This window comes from Lithobates pipiens, unplaced genomic scaffold, assembly GCF_037356315.1.
Source record: "Lithobates pipiens isolate NorthernLeopardFrog02 unplaced genomic scaffold, aLitPip1_a1.2 Scaffold_23, whole genome shotgun sequence".
Classification (NCBI taxonomy): Eukaryota; Metazoa; Chordata; class Amphibia; order Anura; family Ranidae; genus Lithobates; species Lithobates pipiens.
In genome coordinates, this window is record NW_027507785.1 from 49,967,249 (window position 1) to 49,991,531 (window position 24,283).

General features: G+C 43.6%; 1 protein-coding gene across 1 annotated transcript in view; it reads right to left on the reverse strand.

Annotated features, from left to right (window-relative positions):
* OXTR (oxytocin receptor) overlaps positions 1–20,251 on the reverse strand; it is an 86,819-nt gene extending 66,568 nt beyond the window's left edge. Inside the window, exon 1 of the mRNA XM_077451574.1 lies at positions 18,790–20,251. Coding sequence (XP_077307700.1) covers positions 18,790–19,693 — 904 coding nt within the window. The 5' untranslated portion in view covers positions 19,694–20,251. The remainder of the gene's footprint in view (positions 1–18,789) is intronic.
* Between the last annotated feature and the right edge of the window lie 4,032 nt (positions 20,252–24,283).

Genomic DNA, 24,283 nt, shown 5'->3' on the forward strand with positions numbered 1-24,283 from the left:
CCGTCCACTGCTCTACTGACACCATCCACTGCCCTACTGACACCGTCCACTGCCCTACTGACACCATCCACTGCCCTACTGACACCTTCCACTGCCCTACTGACACCTTCCACTGCCCTACTGACACCTTCCACTGCTCTACTGACACCGTCCACTGCCCTACTGACACCGTCCACTGCTCTACTGACACCATCCACTGCCCTACTGACACCGTCCACTGCCCTACTGACACCGTCCACTGCCCTACTGACACCTTCCACTGCCCTACTGACACCTTCCACTGCTCTACTGACACCGTCCACTGCCCTACTGACACCGTCCACTGCCCTACTGACACCGTCCACTGCTCTACTGACACCATCCACTGCCCTACTGACACCATCCACTGCTCTACTGACACCATCCACTGCTCTACTGACACCGTCCACTGCTCTACTGACACCGTCCACTGCTCTACTGACACCATCCACTGCCCTCCTGACACCATCCACTGCCCTACTGACACCATCCACTGTTCTACTGACACCATCCACTGCCCTACTGACACCATCCACTGCTCTACTGGCACTGTCCCCTGCTCTACTGACACCATCCACTGCCCTACTGACACCATCCACTGCTCTACTGACACCATCCACTGCTCTACTGACACCGTCCACTGCTCTACTGACACCATCCACTGCCCTCCTGACACCATTCACTGCCCTACTGACACCATCCACTGTTCTACTGACACCATCCACTGCCCTACTGACACCATCCACTGCTCTACTGGCACTGTCCCCTGCTCTACTGACACCATCCACTGCCCTACTGACACTATCCACTGCTCTACTGACACCATCCACTGCCCTACTGACACCTTCCACTGCCCTACTGACACCTTCCACTGCTCTACTGACACCGTCCACTGCCCTACTGACACCGCCCACTGCTCTACTGACACCGTCCACTGACCTACTGACACCGTCCACTGCTCTACTGATACCGTCCACTGCCCTACTGACACCATCCACTGCTCTACTGACACCTTCCACTGCCCTACTGACACCTTCCACTGCCCTACTGACACCTTCCACTGCCCTACTGACACCATCCACTGCCCTACTGACACCATCCACTGCTCTACTGACACCGTCCACTGCTCTACTGACACCATCCACTGCCCTCCTGACACCATTCACTGCCCTACTGACACCATCCACTGTTCTACTGACACCATCCACTGCCCTACTGACACCATCCACTGCTCTACTGGCACTGTCCCCTGCTCTACTGACACCATCCACTGCCCTACTGACACCATCCACTGCTCTACTGACACCATCCACTGCCCTACTGACATCATCCACTGCTCTACTGACACCATCCACTGCCCTACTGACATCATTCACTGCCCTACTGACATCATTCACTGCCCTACTGACATTGTCCACTGCTCTACTGACACCGTCCTCTGCTCTACTGACACCGTCCTCTGCTCTACTGACACCGTCCTCTGCTCTACTGACACCGTCGAATGCTTTACTGACACTGTCCACTGCTCTACTGACATCATCCACTGCCCTACTGACACCGTCCACTGCCCTACTGACACCGTCCACTGCCCTACTGACACCATCCACTGCCCTACTGACACCATCCACTGCTCTACTGACACCATCCACTGCTCTACTGACACCGTCCACTGCTCTACTGACACCGTCCACTGCTCTACTGACACCATCCACTGCCCTCCTGACACCATTCACTGCCCTACTGACACCATCCACTGTTCTACTGACACCATCCACTGCCCTACTGACACCATCCACTGCTCTACTGGCACTGTCCCCTGCTCTACTGACACCATCCACTGCCCTACTGACACCATCCACTGCTCTACTGACACCATCCACTGCCCTACTGACATCATCCACTGCTCTACTGACACCATCCACTGCCCTACTGACATCATTCACTGCCCTACTGACATCATTCACTGCCCTACTGACATTGTCCACTGCCCTACTGACACCATCCATTGCTCTCTCTCTCTCTCTCTCTCTCTATATATATATATATATATATATATATGTATATAAACACGCGTGTGTGTTTTGAGCTTCGGGGTGCACACCTTAATGCAATAGGCTGCTCACACCTATGGCAAACTGATACATTCTGCTGGAGAGCTTGTGAAAAGCAACAGACTTGCTGGATGGATCACCAGATGAAAATAGAAGAAAGAAAGCCTAAAAAAAAATGAAAACTAATGCAGCCATCAAAATTAAGAATTGGAAAGCTAAATTGGGTTTAATACCACTTTATGGACTTTGGGTGAAAAAAAAAAGGATTTGTTTTTGAATAAAAATGTTTTTGTTTTTTGCAAATGTGTTACAGGGAGGACGTAGAGAGGAACATTACAAAAGGGGTTAAGTTCCTGTTAAAAGATTATCACAGGGCGAGGTACCAGGAGTACTATAAATCCCAGCATGCTTTGCCAGGCTAGTGTGCTGTATACAATGATGGGTGTTGCGGTTCTGGTACAGCGGAGAGCTTTTATAATGGGAATAATGAAGGTCTCGTGGAGTCTCGCCTCCTCCCGCCGTCACATTCCTCGGGCCCCGGCAGATGGAAAGTTTACATTCTGCTGTCTAAATTGAATGTTGCTGTAATTAAACATATGGAGCACGCTGTCATTATGTTAGATTTCAAATCCCTGCTAGTGCCAAATTTACTTGGTCTTGACATGATGTCCCCTGAGTGGACCAAGGTTTGAGCTCCTCCAATCCTCGAGGGCAACCATTGACGCTCCAAAACGCGTCGGAAAATTTTATAGCCGAGCTGGAAAACTTGGTCCGTCGGATACTCCGACGGAAACAGTCCGATGGAGCCCACACACGGTCAGATTATCTGACAACACGGTCCTATCGGACATTTTCCGTCAGAATGTCCAACCGTGTGTACAAAGGGCTTAGAGAACCTAGGTTTGGGCTCCTCCAATCCTCCAGAGCAGGGATCTCCAAACTACGGCCTTCAGTTGTTGAGGAACTGCAATTCCCATCATGCCTAGTCATGTCTGTGAATGTCAGAGTTTTACAATGCCTCATGGGACATGTAGTTCCCCAACAGCTGGAGGGCCGTCGTTTGGAGATCCATGCTCCAGAGCATACATGACATGCTATACATGGACAGACATATTCTCCACAAATGCAATAAGGTTGTGTATACCGTAAATCTTTGGTCAGCCTTCTCGGATATATTGTAAGTCACACCTGGTAATTGACAGCATCTTCCTCTGACTTAGGTCTTTTCATCTGTAGCACTTAAATACTACATGTCCCATGTTGCGTCTACCTGCCAGGTCAAAGTCCCAGGTCACACGCTCCGGCAACATTCTGGAATAATTCCGTGAATGCCAGGAGATGTGCTTACATTGCTCGGCAGGAGTTTTGGAGCAGAATATGTCAATCAACAGACCGAAGACAGAAAGAACAGAATTATTATTTGTCCAGGTCCCGTCTCTTCTCCTTCCAAAATGCTGAGCACAGTAACTTTTTAGTGCAGTAGTGCTTAACCTCATTTGATATGAGAGACTTCAGATGTGGCCCCTGACATCATTAAAGGGCAGCACAACATCTTTAGTGAATGTGATGCTATAGAAAGCTGTCAAGAGACAGCAGGAGATGGTCAGAGACTACAGACATGACATAAGAGATGATCAGAGACTACAGACATGACATAAGAGATGGTCAGAGGCTACAGGTGTGCCATAAGAGATGGTCAGATTCCAGACATGACATAAGAGATGGTCAGAGGCTATAGGTATACTACAAGAGATGGTCAGAGACTACAGGCATGCTACAAGAGATGGTCAGAGACTACAGGCATGCTACAAGAGATGGTCAGAGACTACAGGCATGCTACAAGAGATGGTCAGAGACTACAGGCATGCTACAAGAGATGGTCAGAGACTACAGGCATGCTACAAGAGATGGTCAGAGACTATAGGTATGCTACAAAAGATGGTTAGAGACTACAGGCATGCTACAAGAGATGGTCACAGACTATAGGTATGCTACAAGAGATGGTCAGAGACTACAGGCATGCTGCAAGAGATGGTTAGAGACTACAGACATGCTACAAGAGATACTCACAGACTATAGGTATGCTAAAAAAGATGGTTAGAGGCTACAGGTATGCTACAAGAGATGGTCAGAGACTACAGACATGCTACAAGAGATGGTCAGAGACTATAGGTATGCTACAAAAGATGGTTAGAGACTACAGGCATGCTGCAAGAGATGGTCACAGACTATAGGTATGCTACAAAAGATGGTTAGAGACTACAGACATGCTACAAGAGATGGTCACAGACTATAGGTATGCTACAAAAGATGGTTAGAGACTACAGGCACGCTACAAGAGATGGTCACAGACTATAGGTATGCTACAAAAGATGGTTAGAGACTACAGGTATGCTACAAGAGATGGTCACAGACTACAGGCATGCTACAAGAGATGGTCACAGACTACAGGCATGCTACAAGAGATGGTCACAGACTACAGGCATGCTACAAGAGATGGTCAGAGACTACAGGCATGCTACAAGAGATGGTCACAGACTACAGGAATGCTACAAGAGATGGTCTAGCTAGAGGAATGCTACAAGAGATGCAGGCACTCATCGACTGGAAATTTTCCACACAGCTCCTTCAACATGTCAATTGGAAACTCACTTTTTTTGAAGCCAGGTGGTGCCAACAGGGCCACCAACAGAACAAATGCCAGCTGATTCAGCAGGAGTCATCCAAAAGTTAGTCTGAGCATCGTCAGCTTTAGCTACACAAGCTGTGTTTGTTGCATTTATACTGATTTTCTGGTACTGACTCGGCCTGCTTCTGGACTTCCCTTCTGCTTGACTTCTGGTTGCGGACCTGGCTTGTTTTAAGGACTCTGAATCTCTCTACTGTATATGACCCTGGCTTTACTCATGACTACTCTGCTAACTACATCCCTGTGTATGACCCTGGCTTTACTCATGACTACTCTGCTAACTACATCCATGTATATGACCCTGGCTTTACTCATGACTACTCTGCTAACTACATCCATGTGTATGACCCTGGCTTTACTCATGACTACTCTGCTAACTACATCCCTGTGTATGACCCTGGCTTTGCTCTTGACCATGTTATAAATACCTCTTTATCTACAGGTGATATCTTACTGTCTTCTGCTGAAGCCTAACCTGCCTACCACTGGTGTTCTTTATGTTCCTGCTGATGCTTTCATCCACCTGTCTTAAGACATTCCAGTTGGGTTGGGTCCTTCCTGATGCCACCATCAGCAAACCTTGGCCCCCCAGGGGTGCTTGGACCATAGCCACAAGGGGAGACCTCTCGTCACTTTGGCCTCCAACCAGGTATGTGACAGCTACACAAATAGCATGAGTCTAGCATTATTGTACAATGCTCCAATCATATTACTACAGAACAGATAGAAAGTGCATCGGCTCTCTCCTATATTGTGTAAAGGATTTCACAGTCTAGAGAGAGCTGCCAAGCCGTAGATATCATCACCTTTTTATATGAGAACATTTCAATGAACTCTGAATAAATGTACTTGAACAGAAAGATTACATCCTTTTCACTATTCATGCCCTGACAGTTAGTATTGGATCCAATCCTGTACAATTTATCTCTAAAATATGCCTCTATATGCTTCCAGTGGAGCTTAATCCATAGGGCAGCCATTCTCAAAGATTTTACCCTGGAGGAACCCTGCCAATAATTTACAGTCCTTGATCAATTCCTGATTAAGTTAAATATAAATTCCCAGTACATCAGTGTGATCAGTGGGAGAGGTGACATCTTATGTTGGTGGTCAGTGGCAGAAGGTCCGCCTTATATTGACCACCAGTGAGAGAAGAGCCCTCTCATACTGACCACCAGTGAGAGAAGAGCCCTCTCATACTGACCACCAGTGAGGGAAGAGCCCTCTCATACAGACCACCAGTGAGAGAAGAGCCCTCTCATACTGGCCATCAGTGGGAGAAGAGCCCTCTGATACTGATCATCAGTGGGAGAAGAGCCCTCTCATACTGACCACCAATGGGAGAAGAGCCCTCTCATACTGAGAACCAGTGGGAGAAGAGCCCTCTCATACTGACTACCAGTCGGAGAAGAGCTTTCTCATACTGACCACCAGTGGGAGAAGAGCCCTCTCATATTGACCACCAGTGGCAGAAGAGCCCTCTCATATTGACCACCAGTGGGAGAAGAGCCCTCTCATATTAACTACCAGTGGGAGAAAAGCCCTCTCATATTAACTACCAGTGGGAGAAGGGCCCTCTCATATTAACTACTGGTGGGAGAAGAGCCCTCTCACATTGACCACCAGTGGCAGAAGAGCCCTCTTCCACTGACCATCACACCAATGTATCATGAGTTGTAGATATAGCCATTTTAACAGGGGTTCCCTGAGACCGAAAGGTTATTTCAAGGGTTCCTCCGTGTTGAAAAGATTGAGAAAGTCTGGTCTATACAGACATCAAAGGAGCAATGTAATAACAGACCATCAGTTGACTTCACATGTCGCAGTTATAAATATATCACTGTTTGCTCCGAAAACATGGACGTGCGCCAGTTGGAAGGTAGAGAGCATAACGCAGACACATACTGAAACACAAGCACGTAAAACATTACCTACACACATGTGAAGTCTACAGATGCCAAATCTTCATAATTCTGTATTAATGGTGGTAATAGTCAATATGGGCCCCATTATATAGATGTAACCCCAACTTTAATGACACTTAGATCAGTGCTGGATTTAACACTGTGGAGGCCCATAAGCATTAGAAACCAAAAGAGTTTGTTGTCCGGACTGAGGCCTCCGATGTGGGATTGGGAGCGGTGCTGTCACAGGTTGTTCATGGTGAGGAGCACCCGGTAGTCTTCCTCGGTAGGAGGTTGACACCAGCAGAGAAAACCTACGCTATAGTTGAGCAAGAGTGTCTGGCCATGAAGTGGGCTCTGGAATCCCTCAGACATTACCTCTTGGGGGGGGGAGGAAGTTTAGGCTGATTTCTGAACATTCCCCTTTAACATGGATGAGACACAAGGTAAAGGAACTAATGCCAGGATTGCTCGTTGGTTCCTGGCACTCCAGGAATTTAAATTTGTAGTGGAGCATAGGCCCGGGAGACTGCATCAAAATGCAGATGCCCTCTCCCGAGTCCATTGTTTTAGCTCCACTGTTGCCTCCACCTCCTTGGCACGGGGGGGGGAATATGTATAGGGTGCCATGGCTGGCTCCTGGAAGGATGCTATGTTCCCCCTCTGTTTGGACTGTGGTCCCTTTAAGGTTAACTCACCTGTCAGGGGAAGTGGGTTTAAAAGAAGACAGGAAGTTGTAGGTGGGTGTGGAGGAGTATAGTAGAGACTGTGGATGGTGGACGGTGAATAGCTGTGAAAGCGCACGGCGGTGTCCTGCGTGGAAACCTGCTAGGAGAGAAAGTTACCTGCGATACAAATTAAGGACTGTTCAAGTTCTGAGCCCTGCAAGTCGGTGAGACTGATATTTCTTTCTGTTGTTTTTGCTGCTGCGAAGCTGTTTAAGTTTAATAAACCTCATTTAGATTGAAGAGCCTGTGTCCTGCGATCTAGCCGGTTCCCAGAATTTTACAATCCCATATACTAGATGCAAAAAAGGAGGGGAATGTGGGACTTTGAATGAGGTGTTTGTGGTGGAACCAAGGAAATTCATATAACTTATAAGTTTAATTTTTTTTTAAATAATCTGTATGTTTATTTACTAACACAGTAAATGGCTTGACATATGACGGTGATACATACGTGATAAAAGAGAATAGCAATATACATTACAATTGTACAATCAGCATGGCACATTGCAAAATAGAATATTACGTAATATTCCTCCATGTCAAGATACGGTCTAGTAAAGATGGTTAGACCATCTAAGAAAAAGGTCTTCTGTGCCACCCCAGCGTGGCGCTGGGCACACATAAATAATCTCCATTTAGCGGTAGACAGTCCTTTCGGCAGCACTTCATGTGTACTTCTGCACCGGTGTTCCTGGAGCTTGACTCTTTGCTTTTCTATGAGCCAATAAGGTAATTATTTTGGGAGTATCCTTGGCACATTGCCTTCACCTTGGTGTTTTCCATGAGTACAATACAATCACTTTAGTTTCGATCTCTATGTCTTTTTGCTTTTCCTTTATCACCTGTCTCACTTTGAGACTTGGCCCTATTGGACACCTTTTCACTGTCCTCACTTTTCATATTGGTCACAGGCTCTACTTCACTTCTTGATAGTGGTCTACTCTGCTTCACTTCTTCATAGTGGTCTACTCTGCTTCACTTCTTCATAGTGGTCTACTCTGCTTCACTTCTTCATAGTGGTCTACTCTGCTTCACTTCTTCATAGTGGTCGACTCTGCTTCACTTCTTCATAGTGGTCTACTCTGCTTCACTTCTTCATAGCATAGTGGTCTACTCTGCTTCACTTCTTCATAGTGGTCTACTCTACTTCACTTCTTCATAGTGGTCTACTCTACTTCACTTCTTCATAGTGGTCTACTCTACTTCACCTCTTCATAGTGGTCTACTCTACTTTACTTCTTCATAGTGGTCTACTCTACTTCACTTTTTAATAGTGGTCTACTCTACTTCACTTCTTCATAGTGGTCTACTCTACTTCACTTTTTAATAGTGGTCTACTCTACTTCACTTCTTCATAGTGGTCTACTTTACTTCCCTTCGTTATAGTGGTCTACTCTATTTCACCACTTCATAGTGGTCTACTCTACTTCACTTCTTCATGGTGGTCTACTCTGCTTCACTTCTTGATAGTGGTCTACTCTGCTTCACTTCTTCATAGTGGTCTACTCTGCTTCACTTCTTCATAGTGGTCTACTCTGCTTCACTTCTTCATAGTGGTCGACTCTGCTTCACTTCTTCATAGTGGTCTACTCTGCTTCACTTCTTCATAGCATAGTGGTCTACTCTGCTTCACTTCTTCATAGTGGTCTACTCTACTTCACTTCTTCATAGTGGTCTACTCTACTTCACCTCTTCATAGTGGTCTACTCTACTTTACTTCTTCATAGTGGTCTACTCTACTTCACTTTTTAATAGTGGTCTACTCTACTTCACTTCTTCATAGTGGTCTACTCTACTTCACTTTTTAATAGTGGTCTACTCTACTTCACTTCTTCATAGTGGTCTACTTTACTTCCCTTCGTTATAGTGGTCTACTCTATTTCACCTCTTCATAGTGGTCTACTCTACTTCACTTCTTCATGGTGGTCTACTCTACTTCACTTCTTCATAGTGGTCTACTCTACTTCACTCCTTCATGGTGGTCTACTCTACTTCACTTCTTCATAGTGGTCTACTCTACTTCACCTCTTCATAGTGGTCTACTCTACTTCACCTCTTCATAGTGGTCTACTCTACTTCACTTCTTCATGGTGGTCTACTCTACTTCACTTCTTCATGGTGGTCTACTCTACTTCACTTCTTCATAGTGGTCTACTCTACTTCACTCCTTCATAGTGGTCTACTCTACTTCACTCCTTCATAGTGGTCTACTCTACTTCACTTCTTCATAGTGGTCTACTCTACTTCACTTCTTCATAGTGGTCTACTCTACTTCACTTCTTCATAGTGGTCTACTCTACTTCAGTCCTTCATGGTGGTCTACTCTACTTAAATTATTCATAGTGGTCTACTCTACTTCACTTCTTCATAGTGTTCTACTCTACTTCACTCCTTCATGGTGGTCTACTCTACTTCACTTCTTCATGGTGGTCTACTCTACTTCACTTCTTCATAGTGGTCTACTCTACTTCACTCCTTCATAGTGGTCTACTCTACTTCCCTTCGTTATAGTGGTCTACTTTACTTCACTTCTTCATAGTGGTCTACTCTACTTCACTTCTTCATAGTGGTCTACTCTACTTCAGTCCTTCATGGTGGTCTACTCTACTTCACTTCTTCATAGTGGTCTACTCTACTTCACTCCTTCATGGTGGTCTACTCTACTTCACTTCTTCATGGTGGTCTACTCTACTTCACTTCTTCATAGTGGTCTACTCTACTTCACTCCTTCATAGTGGTCTACTCTACTTCCCTTCGTTATAGTGGTCTACTTTACTTCACTTCTTCATAGTGGTCTACTCTACTTCACTTCTTCATAGTGGTCTACTCTACTTCAGTCCTTCATGGTGGTCTACTCTACTTCACTTCTTCATAGTGGTCTACTCTACTTCACTCCTTCATGGTGGTCTACTCTACTTCACCTCTTCATAGTGGTCTACTCTACTTCACCTCTTCATAGTGGTCTACTCTACTTCACTTCTTCATGGTGGTCTACTCTACTTCACTCCTTCATGGTGGTCTACTCTACTTCACTTCTTCATAGTGGTCTACTCTACTTCACTTCTTCATAGTGGTCATGGGTTCTGTATCACCTGTGATATTAGTATACACACACTGCTATGGTTATATTTTATAGTATTTAGAGTTCCCTTTGACCACAATACAAAGATTTTTCACACATCTCACCCCTCTGGGGATTACAAGTGTGCCCACGCCTTCTCTACTGGGTCTCTTTCCACAGCTCCCGGGATAGACATGTTGGCCGGCCCTTGGTTTGCGGTACCATATGGCTTTGACTCCAACTGTTATGTGAGTATTTCTAGGCATGGCTAGCAATTTCTTTCCATCCATTTTTTGCCATATTTGGTTCCTACATTAGATTACACTGTTTATTTAGATCCTTTTCCAGATTATAGATGCACCCGCTCCCGATGAGTGGATTGAGTCCACGAAATGCGTTGAGCCCATTCAGATGCCTTCATTCACACCGACATTTTTTTAGATGGTCTAACCATGTTTACTAGACCATATCTTAGTATCCTGTGATTTTGTTGACCTCATGACATGGAGGACTATTACGTATATCCTATTTTTGCAATGTGCCATGCTGTTATTACAATTTTAATGTATATTGCTATTCTTTTTTTATCATGTATGTATCACTGTCATATGTCATGTCATTTACTGTGTTAATAAACATTCAGATTTAAAAAAAAAAAAATGTTATACTTATATGAATTTCATTGGTTCTGCCACACACGCCTCATCCAAAGTCCCATACGTCTCATTTAAAGTCCCAATTATTCCCCCTGTAGGTTATATATCCCATATACTAAGGCAAACCTGTAAAGGTTACTATGTGTAGGAAATGTGTATATTCCTTGTACTAGGCCAAACCCGGCAAGGATAACATGTGCGGGGAAAATGTGTATATCCTTTGTACAAAGGCAAACGAGGAATAGTTACTTTGTGCGGGAAAACGTGTGTTCCCTGTCCTTGGAGGGACACCCCAACTTCTCAATCTAATTACAGTAATAAAATATCTGAGCACTTTTCCCACCTCCAATAAGTCAGGGTCAGGTAACATGCTGTCGCAGAGCTCCTTTATCCTCCATACACACCTGAACCTTTTGTTGGGAAATTCCTGAAAGGTGACAACACTCAGCATGAAGAATTCCATTATTCTCAAGGAGCTCCTTTACACCTGAGCATTGTGCTGCGTGTCCCATGTCGTGTAAAGCTCCAAAAAGCACACAAGCTTCTGTGGAGCCGAGCCGCATGTTTTTGGCCCCCAATGACGAATAAAATACTTGAGAAATGCGTGTTTATGTGCGTTTTTTCAGGTGCACTCTTTTAAAGGTCTATGGGGCCAAAATCGTACAATTCTTCTCCTATTCGACAAGTGTTTAAAATAAATAAATAAATAAAAATGCCTCTATATCACTTTTGACTCAAGCCGTAATCCTACAATGAATCAGTCGAAATTATCTGTCTTATTGTCTCTGTTAGTGGTAGAATTGCTGAATGTCATGATAGGTTGAGGGGCAATGCGGGCTACTTTGGGAGGTTAGGTGGCACTATGGGAGCTAGGAGGCATTGTGAGAGGTTGAGGGGCACTGTGGGCCACAATGGGAGATTCGGTGGCACTATGGGAGCTGGGAGGCATTGTGAGAGATTGAGGGGCACTGCGGGCCACAATGGAAGATTAGGTGGCGCCATGGGAGCTGGGAGGCACCATGAGAGGTTGAGGGTCACTGAAGGCCACTATGAAAGGTTGGGTGGCACTATGGGAGCTAGGAGGCATCGTGAGCAGTTGAGGGGCACCGAAGGCCACTATGGAAGGTTGGGTGGCACTATGGGAGCTGGGAGGCATCGTGAGAGGTTGAGGGGCACTGAAGGCCACTATGGAAGGTTGGGTGGCACTATGGGGCTGGGAGGCACTATGGCAGGTTAGGGGTCTGAAGCTAAGGCCCTGTGGGGGGGGGGGGGGGTTGCAGCTCCATAGTGGACCATGGCCCAATGACTGAGAACCACTGCTCTAGATAAAACTTGCACTCCTGTCTACATGTACGCCAGCAATAGTTGCATGGGGATAGTGCTTTGTTACCCTTCAACAGGAAGGACCTTCATGTCAGAATTACCACATATCATTTCAATGAAAACTGCAAATTTGAAATATTTAAATTTAAAGAATGTAAAACATTGTGAGGGGTTGAGGGGCACTGCAGGCCCCTATCGGAGGTTAGGTGGCACTGCGGGAGGTAGGAGGCACTGTGGGAGGTTAGGTGGCACTATGGGAGCTAGCAGGCATTGTGAGAGGTTGAGGGGCACTGCGGGCCACTATGGGAGGTTGGGCGCCACTATGGGACCTGGGAGACTATGGGAGGTTGGGCGTCACTATGGGAGATAGGAGGCATTGTGAGAGATTGAGGGGCACTGCAGCCACTATGGGAGTTTGGGTGCCGTTATGGGACCTGGGAGACTATGGGAGGTTGGGTGTCACTATGGGAGCTGGGAGACATTGTAAGAGGATGAGGAGCACTGCAGGCCACTATGGGAGGTTGGGTGGCACTGTGGGGCTGGGATGCACGTTGGGGGGTTAGGGGTCTGCAGCTAACTAAGGACCTGGGGGGAGTGAGGCCACGGCCCGATAGTGGGCCATGGCCCAATGGCTGAGAACCACTGCTCTAGATCACATGTGCACTCCAGCAATGGCTGCATGACATTTCTCAGAGTAGATTTCCTAATGGTAACAACAGTGGACAACCCCTGTGCAATGTTTCCTGGAATGGCCGCTAGTGGTCTCCTGGTATGTCTGTGACAACGCAGGAGCACAATTGAGAGTTGGGGACAGAACGTTGTCACCCTTCAACAGGAAGGACCGTCATGTCAGACTTACCGCATATCATTTCAATGAAAGCTGCAAATTGAAAATATTTATGTAACAACATCAATAACCATTTGTCTACCAAAGTACATTTACAAACGAATGAAAGCTGCAGAATTAAAAAAAATAGACAATGACTTCTGAAATGATTAACGACTATATAAATACGCCCCGGGTGAATGGCGTCCACTAAACTAACTCTAAACTATACGGTGACAGGACTGAATCCACTCCACCGAGCAGACGCCGGATTCCCATAATAAGCGTGAAACTTCTACACCGAGAGATGGATTGTCAGCACTACTCAGGATAATAGAATTATTTATAATCCAGCCCGGGGCGCAGCCAGCGTAACACAATACCGGATTTTACAAGGTGCTTAGATGTAAAACAGATAGTAAATTGTACAAGCTTATTAAAGAATTGGCAGCCTGGACCCCCCGGCTGTGAAAGAACTACAAGCCCGAGCAAGCCTTCACATAAAGAATAGGCAGCCTAGACCCCCCAGTTGTGAAAGAACTACAAGCCCCAGCAAGTCTTCACATAAAGAATAGGCAGCCTGGACCCCCCCCCCAGCTGTGAAAGAACTACAAGCCCCAGCAAGCCTTCACACAAAGAATAGGCAGCCTGGACCCCCCCCCCAGCTGTGAAAGAACTACAAGCCCCAGCAAGCCTTCACACAAAGAATAGGCAGCCTGGACCCCCCCCAGCTGTGAAAGAACTACAAGCCCCAGCAAGCCTTCACACAAAGAATAGGCAGCCTGGATCCCCCCAGCTATGAAATAACAAGCCCCAGAAATTATTCACACAAAGAATAGACAGCCTGGATCCCCCCGGCTGTGAAAGAACTACAAGCCCCAGCAAGTCTTCACATAAAGAATAGACAGCCTGGATCCCCCCAGCTATGAAATAACTACAAGCCCCAGAAATTATTTGCACAAAGAATAGACAGCCTGGATCCCCCTGGCTGTGAAAGAACTATAAGCCCAAGCAAGTCTTCACATAAAGAATAGACAGCCTGGACCCCCCCCCCCCCCAGCTGTGAAAGAACTACAAGCCCCAGCAAGCCTTCATGCATAGAATAGGCAGCCTGGACCCCCCTGGCTGTGAAAGAACTATAAGCCCCAGCAAGTCTTCACATAAAGAATAGACAGCCTGGACCCCCCCCCCCCAGCTGTGAAAGAACTACAAGCCCCAGCAAGCCTTCATACAAAGAATAGGCAGCCTGGCCCCCCCAGCTCTGAAAGAACTACAAGCCCCAGCAAGCCTTAACACAAAGAATAGGCAGCCTGGACCTCCCCCAGCTCTGAAAGAACTACAAGCCCCAGCAAGCCTTCACACAAAGAATAGGCAGCCTGGATCCCCCCAGCTATGAAATAACTACAAGCCCCAGCAAGTCTTCACATAAAGAATAGGCAGCCTGAATACCCCCCCCCCCCCCCCAGCTCTGAAAGAACTACAACTTCCAACAATTTTTCACACAAACAATAGGCAGCCTGGATCCCCAGCTGTGGAATCACTACAAGTCTCAGCAAGCCTTCAGCCATTTGGAACTCGACTGCCCACAGCTGCCCAGACACAGGTTTAGTCTTATTTCATGATATATTCTTTCTCTGGTTTCTGTAAGATATTACACAACGTCACTGCAAATATTTGTACAGCATTGCTGTAATTGAATAAAATAAAACGATTTGTAAGACTACCCCCTCCACACACAGACTGTCGGCATTATCCACCGACCATAACATGGACCTCTATGTACAGTGATACGTTGGCGTTATACGGTCTACTGGTCTGTCATCTCCAGGGAATTCAATTGCTAAAACCGTCTTTTTGAGATTAAATGATTTTATGCGTGTTTCCCATACACCTCAGTGGTTGCTAGATGATATTGTAATGTGTGAAGACATGAAAAGCCAAAAGAGACCCAGCGATGTAACCCATGTCCAAGAAATATCCCCCCAAATACACCACAAGAGGAATAGATAACCCATCCTGAGCTACCCGATTGTACAGATCGGTCAGCAGATTGTACAGCCTACAGGTGGCAAGCTGAATCACTCTATAGTTGCTGGTGAGATCATCTGCTGGTGCTCCTTCTCTGTTCCCTGAAGTCTCACTTCTTCTGCTGCATTCTCTAGATCAGGGATATGCAATTAGTGGACCTCCAACTGTTGCAGAACTACAAGTGCCATGAGGGAGAGACTTTGATAGCCACAGGCATGACACCCAGAGGCAGGGGCATGATGGGACCTGCAGTTTTGCACCAGATGGAGGTCCACTAATTGCATATCCCTGCTCTAGAGCAACCATTTCTCAACCAGGGTTCCTCCAGAGGTTGCTAGGGGGTTCCTTGAGCAATGAACAATCTTTGCCTCTCGGATAAGTTCTCACTGACACCATTGATCTTTGTAGCTATCTGCAAGGGGGTAATTCTTCCCAATGACCCCAAGTGTAAGGAGCCTTCTTCCCACTGACCATCCCACTAATAAATGGTGTAGAATCATAGGGGGGCGTTTGGGACTTTAAATGAAGCACACGGTGTGTGTGTGCCTCCATCCCTGGCTCAGGTATGAGAAAAAGGAAAGGTAGGACTTTAAACGAGGTAGCACCTACATGGCACTTACTTTTCTACATCCCAGACATGAAGCCCACTCATACCACTACCTGGATTTCTGCCTTTTCGTTTTTCCTGGGGATGATGTTTTGTGCACCTAGTCCCTAATCCTGTGGGGCTCCTTCCACAGCTCCTGGTACAGACAATTTGGACAGCCTCTGATTCCTTGTCCCCCATTTTCCAGACTTATCATGATAGTTGCATGCACCTGCCCCTGAAGATTGGTATTATCCACGAAACGCGTCGGGATTTTAGGATGCATTCTCATGCCTTCTGATAGGAACCTACTTTGACTCATTATCTACAACCAAATGGTCATACTGTGTTTCCTACCATTGATTACACTGCATAGTGCCATTTAGATGATGTGTACATGTATGAATCTGCAATAATTCATTTTATCCATATTAAATCTCTTGTCAATTTTATATACCGTCCCTTTGATATGTATATATAATGTATTCAGGAGGTCAATACCATGTATGTGTGTGTATATATATTAAACCTTTTTTTTTTACTATGTGCATCATTGTTATGTACTGTTAGACTAAGTATACCAATTAAATATACTTTTTAATTATCTCACCCCCACAAATCAATAGCCTCATTTAAAGTCCCACCTTCCTTTTCCTCATACTAATGAATCATGAGTTGTAGATATAATCATTTTTAGCAGAGGTTACCGAGACCAGAAAGTTATTTCAAGTGTTCCTCTGTGTTGAAAAGGCTGTGATAGGCTGCTCTAGAGTAGTGATTCTCAACCAGGGTTCCGTAGAACCCTAGGGTTCCTCCAGAGGTTGTAGGGGTTCCTTCAGCATTGGGCAATTTCTGCCTCTCAGATAAGTTCCCACTGACACCATTGATCTTTTTAGCTCTCTGTAAGGAGGGAATTCTTCCCAATGACCACAAGTGTAAAGACCATTCTTCCCACTGACCACAAGTGTAAGGACCATTCTTCCCAATGACCACAAGTGTAAGGACCATTCTTCCCACTGACCACAAGTGTAAGGACCGTTCTTCCCAATGACCACAAGTGTAAGGAGCGTTCTTCCCAATGACCACAAGTGTAAGGACCATTCTTCCCAATGACCACAAGTGTAAGGACCATTCTTCCCAATGACCACAAGTGTAAGGACCATTCTTCCCACTGACCACAAGTGTAAGGACCGTTCTTCCCACTGACCACAAGTGTAAGGACCATTCTTCCCACTGACCACAAGTGTAAGGACCGTTCTTCCCAATGACCACAAGTGTAAGGACCATTCTTCCCAATGACCACAAGTGTAAGGACCGTTCTTCCCAATGACCACAAGTGTAAGGACCATTCTTCCCAATGACCACAAGTGTAAGGACCGTTCTTCCCAATGACCCCAAGTGTAAGGACCGTTCTTCCCAATGACCACAAGTGTAAGGACCATTCTTCCCAATGACCATTACACTAATGTATCAGGAGTTGTAGATTTCTAATTTTTAGCAGGGGGTTCCCCGAGACCGAAGAACTATTTCAAGGGTTCCTCTGTGTTGAAAAGGTTGAGATAGGCTGCTCTAGAGTAACCAAATCTCATCCAAGGTTCTGTGGAACTCTATGGTTCTTCCAGAGGTGACTAAGGATTCCTTGAGCTGTGGCGTACTGATTTCCCATGTGATGGTGGCTCGATAGTTCTAAGTCCAACACCACTTGGCAGAGCCAGTGGCATTACTCTAAAGCCTTGTACACACGGTCGGAGAATCCGTCGGAATGCGTCTTATCGGACCGTGTCGTCGGATAATCCGACCGTGTGTGGTATGCATCGGACTGATTCCGTCCGAATCTCCGTCGGACCCAATTTTCCAACATGTTGGAAATATTTTCCGACCAACTGGTTTGATCGGACATACTCCGATCATATGTAGAGAATTTTGATCGGACCAAGTGCCACGCATGCTCAGATCAAATTCCTACATCAAAGCTATTGGCTACTAGTCCCATCGTAACAAAATTACGTCATTACGTTCTGAATGATCGGATTTTTGGACAACTTAGTCCGACCGTGTGTATGCAACAGTTTCGGACAAGATCCGACGGGCAAAATCCGACGGACAAAATCCGACGGATTTGGTTGGCAGAATGTCCGACCGTGTGTACAGGGGCTAAGGGCGACATTCTGACCACCACTGTATGGAGACTTTCTTCCCACTGACCACCACACCAATGTAAGGGGCAATTCCCCAATAACCACCAATGGAATAATCTTAGCAGGGGCTCCCTGAGAACTGAAAATTGTTAAAAAAAAGTTTCCTTTGGAGTAAAAAAGGTTTAGAAATGCTGCTCTAGAGTAGCTTTAGTTCCATCGGAAAGGGTGAGGGACTCTCCATTAATAACCACAGGCAGGCAAAGCTTGACGCCCAGGTGTGAAGATCTCACCATGGGGTTCCAACAGTAAGCCATCTGAGAGTTCATCCCTCCAGCATCTACCAAAAACTGAATATCGGTTTTGGGTTGATTGATACTCTGTGAAGTAGGCAGGGTTGAGTCAGGTAGGCTGATTGACATTTTTTGCTAGTACTTTCCTCCATAAAAAATAGAGACAAGTACATGGCACTGTATCGACAGCCCAATCGAGGTGAAGTTTGGCCAAGTTCAGCAATCTGTAAGAGTGCCCATTGGCCGCCCATCGCTCTTGGTGAGAGATCTGCCAGCAATTGCTGTGGACTGTATAATCAATTTGTAATGGTGGTAAAGCCATGTCGTAGCTGCCTTGGGAACATCTAAGAGGAGCGGGGCTCAAAAAGTCTGCCACCCAATGACCTACCCAATGCAACCTAACCTAACGTGAGGGGAGGCTAACTTTGGCCTTTTTGCCTTGGGTGCTAGAAGACTTTGTCCCAACATTGGGTCGAGCAGTCACCCCTTACCTTCTTTGGGTGCTTCGGGGTCCCAGACCGACCACATCTGGACGTAAAAGAAAGGGGTCCAGCATATGATATAGGCCAGCACTATGATAAAAGTCATTTTCACTGTCCTAATTTTGGCCTTGGAGATAAGTCGGACACTGCTGACTCGGGACAGGGTGGCTCTTTTGTTGCTGCTCAGCCTCAGGTTGCTCTCACAGACCGTCTTCAGGCGAATGTTCTGCCAAATCTTGAAGCTGATGAGCCCATAGCAGATGCTGAGGATCAGGACTGGGATGATGTAGACGGACAAAGTGATCCAGGTGATATAAGCCTTGAGCCCCCAGGGTTGGATGAAGTCAGCCAAGCAGTCATGAACCCCATTGCCCACCGAGGTGAGGGAGAAGATGACGATCTGAGGGATGCTTAGGAGGAAGCTGATGATCCAGGTGAGCAGGACGTAGACACAATCCGACCGTCTGTGTAAGGACCTCAGGGGCTGGCAGATGGCCAGACACCTGTCCAGGGACATCAGCAGGAGCATGTAGGTCGAAGCAAACATCCCCACCACCTGCAGATATTTGACCAATCTGCACATGATGTCCGGGGCATAGAACCTGAAGGTGATGTCCCAAATGAGCTGGGGGAGAACCTGGAAGAGGGCCACCACCAGATCCGCAATGCTCAGGTGCTTCATGAAGAAGTACATGCGGGAATGCTTGTGTCTGTTGATGTGAATCGCTATCAGGACGCAAATATTTCCCACCAGGGCCAAGATCAGGATCAGGGCCAGTACTGCCACCTCCACCTTGGCCACCTCCTCATTTCTCTTCAGAGGGTCCCTGGTGAAGTTCGCACTCTGGTTCCTACTCTCCAGGCTGGAGTTCCCCCAGGAGTTATTCATACAGTCGCTGTCAAAGCCCTCCATGATCCTGCTGTCAAGGTCCTCTAAAGCAAACTATACCACCTCCCTATGAGTGCCCATGGAGCCCCAGGTAGAAGGTGCTGTAGGCAGCTGGCTAAGGAGCCCAAAGCTGTTGTGAGTTTCTGGCAGCTCCTCTATTTTCCAGGGAACTTGCAGACGCAAGCTTCCTCAATCCAAAAGTACGTCTCTTGCTGGTGATAATAATCCAAAATTGCATGCATCCGCTAAGTCAAGGTGCCCAGTCCAGGGGCAAATCTTCCAATAATCCACATCCAGGACCAGCTTGTATCTCCGGTGTAGGGAGGTGCAATGTTCTAGCTTGTGCAATGATAAACTCCAAGTTTCAGAGTGCCTGTAATATGAGAGGGGAGGGAATAGTTCCTGGAGTCCCCAGCCTCAGATGGATTAGACATTCCTCATCCCTGTGACAGAACTGTGCAGCCCCCCATTCATGCCCATGAGCAGAGGGCAGCACCAGAAGCTGCTGGGGAAGGTGCACTCAGGCTGGCAGACCAGCAGGGAGTGAGGAGGAGACAGTCCCAGCAGCCACACCACTCTCTGACAACTCACATAAGGATTAATGAATAAAACTGCCAAGGAGGTGGGGGGGTGAGTAGCCAGCGTGCAGTTCCTTGTGTCGGCCGCTAGATGTCGCTGCAGGACATGCTTGTGTCTATACAGCTGAATGGACAGTTGAGTGGTGCTGATGCAGAGAAAGTCTTATCACAGCTGATGCTTTACTGCTGGAGGAGATCACACACCCAGCAATGCCAAATCCAGAGCTCACACTTCCCATCCTCACAATGCAAACCCCTCCATGATCATTATTTTTTTCTCCTCTTTGTTACAGCTGATTTTAAAGTGTAACTACATTCAACAACAAAAATACAATTCATCTGGAAAGTATTCACAGCGCTTCACTTTTTCCACATTTTGTTATTTTACAGCCTTATTCCAAAATGTATTAAATTCATTATTTGCCTCAAAATTCTACAAACAATGCGCCATAATGACAACGTGAAAGAAGTTTGTTGGAAATCTTTGCAAATTTACTAAAAATAAAAGACGAAAAATATCCCATGTACATAAATATTCACAGACTTTGCTCAATACTTTGGTGAAGCTCCTTTTAACACCAATTACATCCTCCAGTCTTGTTGAGTATGATGCTACAAGCTCGGCACACCTATTTTTGGGCAGTTTCTCCCGTTCTTCTTTGTAGGATCTCTCAAGCTCCATCAGGTTGGATGGGGGAGAGTCGGTGCACAGCCATTATCAGATCTCTCCAGAGATGTTCAATCGGGTTCAAGTCCGGGCTCTGGCCGGGCCACTCAAGGACATTCACAGAGTTGTCCCGTAGCCACTCCTTTGTTATCTTGGCTGTGTGCTTAGGGTCGTTGTCCTGCTGGAATATGAACCTTCGCCCCAGTCTGAGGTCCAGAGCGCTCCGGAGCCGGCTTTCATCATAGATGTCTTTGTAAATTGGCCACGTCATGATCGGGCTTCCTCCAGACAGGATGGTTGCCATTCAGTCCAAAGAATTCAATATTTGGTTCTTCAGACCAGAGAATTTTGCTTCTCATGGTCTGAGAGTCCTTCAGGTGCCTTTTGGGAAACTCCAGGCGGGTTGTCATGTGCCTTTTACTGAGGAGCGGATTCCATCTGGTCACTCTACCATACAGGCCTGATTGGTGGAATGCTGCAGAGATGGTTGTTCTTCTGGAAGTTTCTCCTCTCTCCACAGAGAAACGCTGGAGGCTCTGTCAGAGTGACCATCAGGTTCTTGGTCACCTCCCTGACTAAGGCCCTTCACCCCCGATTGCTCAGTTTGGCCGGAGCGGCCCGCTCTAGCAAGAGTCCTGGTGGTTCCAAACTTCTTCCATTTATGAATGATGGGGGCCACTGTGCTCATTGGGACCTTCAATGCTACAGAAAATTTTCTGTACCCTTCCCCCAATCTGTGCCCTCCATACAGTCCTGTCTCGGAGGTCTACAGACAATTCCTCAGACTTCATGGCTTGGTTTGTGCTCTGACATGCACTGTGGGACCTTCTATAGACAGGTGTGTGGCCTTTCCAAATCATGTCCAATCAACTGAATTTAGCACAGGTGGGCTCCAATCAAGTTTTATAAAACATCTCAAGGACGATCAGTGGAAACAGGAGGGACCTGAGCTCCATTTTGAGTGTCATGGCAAAGGCTGTGTGCCTTCCTTGCCACATGAGCACCATAGACTGCAATGTTAAAATCACAAAATTCACTTCTTTATCTTATATTTGTAACTTTGGCTGCAACTTCAGTGTTTTTTTTTTTTTTTTTTGATCAATAATATGTGTGACACATTGGGGGTTATTTACTAAAGGCAAACACACTTTGCACTGCAAGTGCACTTGGAAGTGCAGTCGCTCTAAATCTAAGGGGTAGATCTGAAATGAGGGGAAGCTCTGCTGATTTTTATTATCCAATCGTGCAAGCTAAAATTTACTTCCAAGTGCACTTTCAAAATTGTTATGATTTGCCTAAGCCAAAGGGTCCTTTCACACGGGGCGGATCAGTGCTGATGTTTTCACACAAATATATAAAATTTGACCATTGTAAGAGCCACTATACAGTTGGATTGTATAGTGTATGGCTTGAGTTATACACATACAGTATTTATTTTTGGACATATTTTTCCCATATATTTATTTTCCTTAGATCCGTATTTGAATAAATATACTGTATATTATTTGTATTATCATTATTTATATTATTTGTAATATCATTATTACTATTTGCATTATCATTATTCATATTATCATTATTTATAATATTATTATTACTATTTGCATCATTATTATTTATTTGTAATTTTATTATTAATATTATTTGCATTATCATTATTTATAATATTTGTATTATCAATATTTACAATATTATTATTACTATTTGCAATATTTATTATTTATATTATTTGTAATATTATTATTAATATTATTTGTATTATCATTGTTCATATTATTTGCATTATCATTATTTATATTATTTGTAATATTATTATTACTATTTGCATTATCATTATTCATATTATTTGTATTATCATTATTTATATTATTTGTAATATTATTATTATTAGCATTATTATTACTTATATTATTTGTAATATTATTATTAATATTATTTGCATTATCATTATTTATATTATTTGTAATATTATTTTTACTATTTGCAATATTATTATTTATATTATTTGTAATATTATTTGTATTATCATTATTCATATTATTTGCATTATCATTATTTATATTATTTGTAATATTATATTTTTTACTATTTACATTTTCATTATTCATATTATTTGTATTATCATTATTTATATTATTGGTAATATTATTATTATTAGCATTATTATTATTTATATTATGTGTAATATATTATTAATATTATTTGTATTATCATTATTCATATGATTTGCATTATCATTATTTGTATTATTTGCAATATTATTATTACTATTTGCATTATCTTTATTTACAATATTATTATTACTATTTGTAATATTATTTGTATTATCATTATTCATATTACTTGCATTATCATTATTTATATTATTTGTAATATTATTATTACTATTTGCATTGTCATTATTCATATTATTTGTATTAGCATTATTTATATTATTTGTAATATTAATATTATTACAATTAGCATTATTATTTATTTGTAATTGTATTATTAATATTATTTGCATTATCATTATTCATATTATTTGCATTATCATTATTCATAATATTTGTATTATCATTATTTACAATATTATTATTACTATTTGCAATATTATTATTTATATTATTTGTAATATTATTATTACTATTTGCATTATCATTATTCATATTATTTGTATTATCATTATTTATATTATTTGTAATATTATTATTATTAGCATTATTATTACTTATATTATTTGTAATATTATTATTAATATTATTTGCATTATCATTATTTATATTATTTGTAATATTATTTTTACTATTTGCAATATTATTATTTATATTATTTGTATTATCATTATTCATATTATTTGCATTATAATTATTTATATTATTTGTAATATTATTATTACTATTTGCATTATCATTATTCATATTATTTGTATTATCGTTATTTATATTATTTGTAATATTATTATTATTAGCATTATTCTTACTTATATTATTTGTAATATTATTATTAATATTCTTTGCATTATAATTATTTATATTATTTGTAATATTATTTTTACTATATGCAATATTATTATTTATATTATTTGTATTATCATTATTCATATTATTTGCATTATAATTATTTATATTATTTGTAATATTATTATTACTATTTGCATTATCATTATTCATATTATTTGTATTATCGTTATTTATATTATTTGTAATATTATTATTATTAGCATTATTCTTACTTATATTATTTGTAATATTATTATTAATATTCTTTGCATTATAATTATTTATATTATTTGTAATATTATTTTTACTATATGCAATATTATTATTTATATTATTTGTATTATCATTATTCATATTATTTGCATTATAATTATTTATATTATTTGTA